Below are 8,687 nucleotides of genomic sequence, written 5' to 3'. Positions count from 1 at the left end.
CTGAAAAGAGGAAAAACCAAAGTGAAGTATGTTCTTACTTCACTCAGTCATTTATTTACTTTATAACAGTAAATAAATATCGGTTCTGCATATCGGTTATCGGGCACACAAACATGCAAATAATTGGTATCGGTTATAAAAAAAATCATATCGGTCGACCACTGGTTAGCAGTCTGAATCATTCTGAGAAAATGCTTCACTGGAGTGGCTATTGAAATAACTTGGTAACTTACTGAACAAATCATGACTCTAAAGTAATATGTTACACATACTTAGTTCATTAGAACTTTGTATTCATAAATTGTAGTGTAGTTAATAGTCTCACATTGAAAAAGTTTTGTAATAAATGAGTAAAAATTCTAGAATTAAATGACTAAAAATGTAAAAAGGAATTCTAAAAAGCAAAAACAATTCTAAATGTAAATCAAATATAAACAATTCTAAACTACTACCTTTATTTGACCCTCTAACTCTAGAACTTTCTATTCTATTTTAATTCTACTTTATCTATCTTATTTAAAAAAAATAAAAATAATATTTTTCTATTCTATCTACTTGTTTTTCTTTGTGTGTGTGTGTGTGTATAATATATAATATATATATATACACCTTGCTACGTGTACTGCGTTAGGCTAACCGAGACTTGTCATTTGCACTTATATATTGTTGCTCTTTTGTTAGTTTGACTGCTTTTATTGTCCTCATTTGTAAGTCGATTTGGATAAAAGCGCCTGCTAAATGACTAAATGTAAATGTACTAAAAATTCTAACAAGAATTCTAAAACTGCAGAAGTAAAAACATTTTTCCCCAAGAAAAAAAAAAACAAAAGGTAAAAAATTCAATAACTAAAAACAGAATACTAAACTACTAAAAATTAAAATTTCAAAAAGAAAAAAAAAACCTCTTAAAACCATCTCACTTTAGTGTTGGTGAATTTGTCGTTTGAGCAGGTGGCCAGCAGGACACGTCGGCCTGTGTTGGTGAACTGGCAGTGGTTTATCTGTTCCTCATGTTCCTCCCCAAACTCTCTGATAAGAGTACCCCGCTCAACACTCCACAACTACAACACAAAACAAACTTCTCATTCTCACGACTGATGTTTGAACAATGTTCACACAGAACTTTCCCACATAATGACAGTATAGTGTGATCATATCTGTCAAGCAACAAAAAGATAAAGAAACAGTATACATGTTTTGTAACAGCATGAAGATGAATATTAAAAAAAATTCTGGAACAAACTACTACCAGAAAGATACTGATCCACAAATAAAGTGGGCAAAGAGACAGACACACTTACCTTAACCTTCCTGTCACTGGAGCAGGTAGCAATGTAACGGTCATCTGGAGAGAAGGAACAGCACAGAACATCTTCGTCATGAGCCTGAAGCTCCAGAAGTTTCTCTCCAGAGGTTGTTTTAAACACCTATTGAATACAAAAAAAATAAAAAATAAAATAATTGGGATGTCACATAATACTGCACATAATGTCAGGGAAAAAAGCAGGACACAAATAGATATTTACCCGCAGCGCCTTGTTGGCCCCACAAGAGGCGATTTTACTCCCATCTTTGGAAAAGCAAGCATAGTAGACAGACCCCTGGTGAGGATGCATGACCAGCCTGGACAAACTGTCCTTATTATTTTTGTTCCTAAAGAGTCAAAACACGCTTTCAATCAAAATCAATCTGTTTTCAGTCTGATCTACTACATGAAAGTTAACGTGTGAGCCAGTGAGATACATACACCCAGTCCAGACAGAGCTGCCCTCTGCTGGCCCTTTTCTGCGCCTGCATCAAGGCCTGTCTGTAAACCTCTGAACACACAGGCTGAGACAGAGCCAACTGCACTATGTCAGGAAATGGCCTCAGCTCCAAATGATGGCCATTTAAAGACAGGAACTCCTGAAACTGCAATCTCACCTCACTATTCTGTGTGAAAACACCACAATTTATCATTAAACAGAACAGGCGGTGGTGTGTTATTGCGGCTAAGATCGTGACAGTTTTTTTAGCAATAAAATGTTCATGTAATAATTCAAATGTTCTATTGCTTTCACACAGTTTTGCTCATTTAAAAAAAAATGAGCATGAGGAGTTAGAGTGCAAAAGTTTTTCTTTTAAGTTTTTCTTTTACATTTTTAGAATCAATTTAAAATGTATCAGACTTGCAATTAAAACTAATATATATATATATATATATATATAAAAGTAAAAAAAAAAAATGTAATTGCAAATGGGTGTCCAGACTGAGGCACAACAATAAAATAGTGACATTTGGCAATATGGCCATTTTATACAAACTGTATTCTGTGCCGATTTCATGTAAATATTTTTAGTTATTTGGTCTGTAACTTCTAAACTGATTAAGATGTGCAGTTGTGAGGAACATCAATAACAATCAAACTTTAACAGTATAAATACCTCTTTATCTAGTATTTCACCATATTCTACATAATCGTTGATAAGATGGGCAGATCCCATAATCTGAGCTTTCTCTTTGACCCAGTCCAAAGAAAACATCAGTGAATAAAGCTCCTGTAATGAGAGAACTGAATGTTCATGATGTAACAGTAATCATTAGAAGATTCTACATACTCTCCAGAGGAGTGGAAATGTTAGTGTAGGCTATACTGTAACATTACCTTAGACAGTCCTGCTTTAGCCATGTGGTATGGGAGGAAGCGGTACCAATACAAACAGTCTATATCTCCAGAGCTGGGTGGCCTTTCATTGTAGAACTGCTGGTATTGACGGATCATCTTTTTATGTAGTTCCTACAGGAAATAACAATTCAGACCTTGTTCTCTGGTGGTCTCTCTTAAAAAGAGGTGCAACATAACTCACAGCAATTTGATCACGATTCTGTTCAACGAGAAAGTCCAGCTGCAGATCATGAAGGTAATAGTGGTATGGTCGCTGGTTACAGTCTCGAAACAGCAGAGATTTATTCACAAACTCCTGTAGGATGTCCTCCACCTCCTCCAACTCAAGACCCCACAGTACTGACAGAACCTGCATGAAAGAAATCAAATGATTAAAAACAGAAAAAAAACCCAGAAAAAAAGCAGTTAAAATATCCATCCTTGTGTCACACTTGTAAGTACAATTTAAATTATGAATAAAATAAATGACATTGATTCTGCATCTACCATTACTTTAGTAGTTGGCAACAGATTTTCTGTCTGACCTTAGCAGGCACGTTGATGTCTTTCTGCATGACGCTCAGGTCTCTGTACAGATCTCTGTGTTCTGGCTCCAAAACCTGCAGACTGGCGTCCATGGCCTGGTCCAGAGCTTCATAGTCGTAGGACGATGACTTACGGATCCGCTTGAACTGCTTCTTCTGCAGCTGTAGCAGGTAGTAGCTCCAGCGGTCAGGGAACTCCCTCAATAGAGCTCCAATCAGAGAAACAACCAGAGGAGAACCTAACAGGACGAGAAACGATTACAATGGTCAGAGCCAGAGGTGTAATGTAGATCACTAATGGTACTTCATTATTATACCATAGTATTAAGTACTATTACTGAATTGTTATTCAAAGGCAATAGATAAAGAAAATAAATTATTGAAATAAAAAAATACAATACATTTTATATAAAAATACAGTATGTAATAAAAATAAAAATGAATTTAAGGCCAAGTCATTAAACTTGTAATTATTAACCTTAAAAATAATTTCAGAACCAGTTACAAGCAAGATATCGATTATAAAGTGAATATGACATTGTAAAGCGAGGTAGCGGACAATACCCAGCCCTAATTGACAATAAGTGGGTGAGAAATGCTGTTCTTGTGGCTGGGTCATGTTTGATCAGCTTTTGCTTCAGTTTTGCATAAAAAGGGTGATTTGTACCTTTACATTCGCTCACAATGCTACGGGCCTCTTCAGGAAGTTTCTGTGGTTTCCCATTGACATACAAAGCAAGAATTTCCAGGGCTTTCTCCTCATCTAGACCGCTCTCAACGGGCACTTCAAACCTTGTACCTACACACAAACAGAGAGAAGCGCACACACAAACAGTATAAACCCTTCATTTTGAATGAAATTAGTATGTTAAATGAATTATGCAAGATAGCCGCAACAATATAGACAAAGGAATATTTCTCTCATAACCTCAGCTGATAATAGCTTATCTCCAAGAACAGCTGCTCTCGGGGTTATCAGAGTTTTACGTAATTTCATTTCGTTCAGAAGTTGCCTTGGATTTAATTCAAATTTCATACGCAAGCAGGCACAAGACCAACCTAGTCATGGATTAACCTAGACTTTTATTTAGGAATAACCACTCTGTGTAGTTGGTCCAGAATCCATCTGTGAAATGCAAACTGGATGCACTAAAATTAACTTCTCACCGCTCACAGAGTCGGCCAGACTTCGATTACGCGTGGTCAGAAGAACTCTGCACTGGATATCAAAGGACCTGAGAGCAAAGCTGTCCCACACATCGTCCAGAATCAGCAGGGATCTGATAGAAGAAAATCAAAGGAGAAAGGGTCTGATTATCAACGGACGTACATGTTCTGTGTAAAAGTGCACTGAAATCATATCTTTCCTGCACTCACCTGGGGAACCTGCGGTGCATTAGAAACCGTAGACGCTCTTTGGCCTCCTCCACGGAGCAGGGTGGCCGCAGACTGGCATCTGAACTTTGACCCTGCTCCAAACGGAAACATAAAGACTGTATCCTTACCAACAGGTCTGCCCGCTCACATTGGCCGACAGAAAGCCAGTGAACGCCACCTGGAAAACACTCTGAGCAACAGAGAGAAAAATAAAATGTTATATGAGCACTTTTAGCCCTGTGGTCTATTAGAAATACTCTTAAAACATACTTTCACACCTTAAAAAATGTTTTTTTAATTGAATTACTTTGTCCACTATCACTTTAAGAATATTATTATATAATTACAATAAAATAAAGCACAAAAAAAGCTAATAAATACAAATTAAAAATATGCTAAAACAAAAACACTAAAACCTAAGAGAATAAATAAACACATACATCCATAAATCTCAAGAAACACCCAAATAAAATATTAGAAAGGTGTGCATTTAAAAATTTAATAAAAATCACAAAAACCTAAAACACTGTTAAGTCATTACCCTTAATAAGGGCATGGTCTCGAACAGCCTCGGCAGCCATCACAGACTTCCCTGAGCCCGCCATGCCAAACACAGTGACCCAGCCTGGTGTATTCTTCAGCCAGTACAGCTTCTCCCGGACCAGGTTGAGCAGAGTGGGTCGGCTCACAAACACCACAGGTCTCTGAGGCACCCCACCTTCCCTCAGAATTGCCTGGACTAGAATAAAAGCACACAAATCCTCCAGCATCTCATACTAAGCAAAAACAAGTTCATACATGTCCAAGTGGCTAAAGTGGTTACCAGAGGGAGACACTCCATCAGCAAAGCTTCGCTCTCCCTCAGGGCTGAGGAGAGGCAAGTCACTATGGAGGAGGTTGGCCAGATCTCCATAACTCTCCCTGACCAGCGCATTGTAGAAGGAGATGTAGGCCCTGTTGTCTTTCCTCAATAGCACCTCTAGCAGGGCTGTGGCCTGCTCTCTTCTAGTAGGCTGGAGAAGCAGGAAAAAGGAAAACTTGACTTACATTCACTTTTTATAGATGTAAAAAGCAGCATGTTGGACACCACAACAGACCTTGCCAAGCACCCTTGCTTCTTCATCATTCGTCAAGATGTCGTCGCTGACCATGTGGTCCATCAAGTAGGAGGCTTTAATGTCCTGCTCTAGAGTGTCTTTGGAGCGCAGCAGGCAGCTCCGAGCGCGTTCCTCCATCTCCACATAAGCTGCGGTGCTCTTCTGAGGAACACTGCACTTGATTGACAGTTACTTAGTGCAACAGGGCAGGATGCATTGAATGAACTATGTGGGAGAGCGCATACAAATTAAGCACTTTAATTACTAAACCAGGGACCATTTTACAGAAAACCCTAATTCTGAACACTTATTGGTTTAGTAACCATGATTATTTCTTTTAGAATTATTCAGAACATTGCAAGACTTGAGGCCGTTCCACACCAAGTTCTAATATTCTATAATTCTATGAGAATAGAGAAGTCCACACCACAACTGTAACGATAACAACAGAAACTACATCACTGGACCACTTTCAGAACGATTTGTGGAAGTGGAACGATTTGGGGAAGTCGACATAACTGCAGCATGTTCTTGCAAAAAAACAACTTTATTGTGCATTGATGTGGACGCTAATATTGTTATATTTATAGTTAACATTCTTGGTGTGAAACAGGCCTTTAGGATGGGAGAATTCTGTAATGCAAAAAAAAAACAACAAGTCAACAAAACTCATACATCTACCCATGGTCCATGTGGAAATGAACTTACAACCTGCTCCTTGATTTGTAAACGCTATAGTAGTTGCTGATTGGTTAGCACATAAAATCCACTAAAAATGAATCATATCACTACGCACGCAGGGCTGATCGCTAATTCAGTTGCATAGCAATGTTCAGTTGTGCCATGAACTATATTTTATAGCGGAAGGATGTTAATTTAAACTAAAGTTTTAATAATAATAATAAATGTGTTAATAAATAACTATTACTAATTATTACACTTAAATAGTAACAGCTGAGTAGAAGCTCTGAACACGTTCTGCTGCGCAACATTCAGTTAAGCACGGCACTATATCATCCAGCGGAAGGATATCACAAGGATGAATTTGTTCAATAAGCTACCGTTTTTAAAATAATATATTTTGTCCTTGATATTTTTATTACTTCGGGACCTGCTGTATAGTAAATAACAGTCATGGCTACAAATTCTACACTGCATAGTGCCTAACAACTGCCTTCAAACCAATGAACAAATGCAGTCAAGTGTGTCCAAACATTTTAAACTAGTAGTGCATACCAGGCTTTATCAAACGTATCACATACAACCGATAACAGTTCAAAAGATAATGATGACTAGCATACCTGTTTAACAAGTGTTCTAAAACCAAAACTAAGACTTTATTAACATAAATACTGATGTGGATATACAGTTTTAAAGTACGTGTAGAAAAGAAGAAAAATAAAAACAACGAATAACGAAGAAAAACGGTCTGTCTCTCACTGTACAAATATAAAATGTTGTGAATAATTCATGCCAGCAAGCGCACACACCCAAAAAAAAATAATTATATTAGTTCAGCAGAGAAACTACTAGGACGCCTAGCAAGAAGAAAATGTATTCGACACACCTAATTTTTAGACACGCTTACATTTAAAGTGTGGTTAATCAGTAAGTTAGTGGTGATTATTAACTGACTTCTGATCAGTTAACTTAGACGGAAATCTAAAATTAATTTTAAAAGACATGGTTATACTTACAGATATTGTTTTCGAGAAAAATTAAAGAGACATGAGAGATTATTTCCTGCTAGACAAAGACAAATGACTTTCAGTTAGATATTCCAAAGAAATCCAGTTAATAAAACCTAATGTCCGCCCCTAAAATGTGCGCTTCCTGCTTTTTTGACACAAACAACTTCCCTGGTACGGTGCTGACCAATAGCAAAACGCCGTATAGTCACGTGACCCGCTGAGGTAATGCAGAGTTCAGTGTTGCCAAGTCTGCGGTTTTCCCGCGGAATTGGGCTACTTGGGGTCATATGATGCGATTTCAATTTTTCCTTTCTCTTTTAAGTGTTACAAGCTCTTGATGCATAAAGAAGATCTGTAAAGTTGCAAAGACTAAAGTCTCAAATCCAAAGAGATATTCTTTATAAAAGTTATGAGTCAACCACGCCTGCCTAAAACGGCTGGTTCTAACACGCCCCCACATGTCTACATCAGGATGTGGAAAGATTTGCATAACTGCCTAACTAAATGTTCACACAAAGAAAGAAGGCATAACTTTTATTCTCGCTGTAGTATTGTTGCCGCTGCCGCCATGTCATGAAGGCGCTGTGTGTTTTGTTGTGAAAGCGAAACTACTTTGTTTGGCCTTCCAAAAGAGGACGATATCCGCTTCGTCATGCCTGGAGCTGATCCCTGCTGGTCGCTGAGGGACTACATCAACTTCGTGCTATGGATCGCCAGATCGGCTTTCACCGTGGACAAAGCGGAGTCCAGCCCGGGGTCGTCACATGTGGTTGCCGCAAGCCCGCCGGACGCTCCTTCATCGAATCCGCCGGCCGCACCGTTTTCAAGCCCGCCTGCCACCGCTTACTCTAGCCCTCCGGCCTCCGCTCACTCTAGCCCGCCTTGTGTTTCGTTGTGAAAGCGAAACTACTTTGTTCGGTCTTACAAAAGAGGACACGACTAGAAATCAATGGTTAAGTTGTATTTACAACACTGTTCCAGAACAGTTCAACCCAAATATTCAGATGTGCGCAGCACATTTTATGGAGGACTGTTTCCTGATCCTGGTAGAGTAGACTACAATGCTGGCTGTTCTGACTCACAGATTGTAAGTACGTTTTTTTACATGGTTTTATGTTTACGTGGCGCGATGCAGCGCGATGCAACGCAATGCGTAAAAAGACAGTATAAGTCATTATAATCCGTAATTATGTCCCCACTGGATGCAACAAATGCCTCGTTTATAATGGGTTATAATGTTTTTGTCTCATCGCTCCGGCCTGACAGGGCATAACAATATGGTAAGGGGCGTAACATTTCCGTCACACGCTTGAGGTATTCGGCCAATCACAA

At 38.6% G+C, this 8,687-nt stretch overlaps 1 protein-coding gene across 1 annotated transcript in view; it reads right to left on the bottom strand.

Annotated features, from left to right (window-relative positions):
* LOC107664840 (apoptotic protease-activating factor 1-like) overlaps positions 1-7,502 on the bottom strand; it is a 28,107-nt gene extending 20,605 nt beyond the window's left edge. Inside the window, exons 1-15 of the mRNA XM_016455521.1 lie at positions 7,362-7,502; positions 5,665-5,889; positions 5,391-5,580; positions 5,109-5,306; positions 4,568-4,757; positions 4,358-4,470; positions 3,858-3,989; positions 3,191-3,429; positions 2,848-3,015; positions 2,646-2,777; positions 2,425-2,538; positions 1,748-1,932; positions 1,527-1,653; positions 1,302-1,427; positions 921-1,061 (exon numbers count right to left, since the gene is read on the bottom strand). Of these exons, the coding sequence (XP_016311007.1) occupies positions 921-1,061; positions 1,302-1,427; positions 1,527-1,653; positions 1,748-1,932; positions 2,425-2,538; positions 2,646-2,777; positions 2,848-3,015; positions 3,191-3,429; positions 3,858-3,989; positions 4,358-4,470; positions 4,568-4,757; positions 5,109-5,306; positions 5,391-5,580; positions 5,665-5,802 (2,193 nt within the window). The 5' untranslated portion in view covers positions 5,803-5,889; positions 7,362-7,502. The remainder of the gene's footprint in view (positions 1-920; positions 1,062-1,301; positions 1,428-1,526; positions 1,654-1,747; positions 1,933-2,424; positions 2,539-2,645; positions 2,778-2,847; positions 3,016-3,190; positions 3,430-3,857; positions 3,990-4,357; positions 4,471-4,567; positions 4,758-5,108; positions 5,307-5,390; positions 5,581-5,664; positions 5,890-7,361) is intronic.
* Between the last annotated feature and the right edge of the window lie 1,185 nt (positions 7,503-8,687).

The sequence above is a fragment of the Sinocyclocheilus anshuiensis genome, unplaced genomic scaffold (assembly GCF_001515605.1).
Source record: "Sinocyclocheilus anshuiensis isolate Anshui unplaced genomic scaffold, SAMN03320099.WGS_v1.1 scaffold299, whole genome shotgun sequence".
Lineage (NCBI taxonomy): Eukaryota > Metazoa > Chordata > Actinopteri > Cypriniformes > Cyprinidae > Sinocyclocheilus > Sinocyclocheilus anshuiensis.
This window is presented reverse-complemented; position numbering and strand designations above follow the sequence as displayed.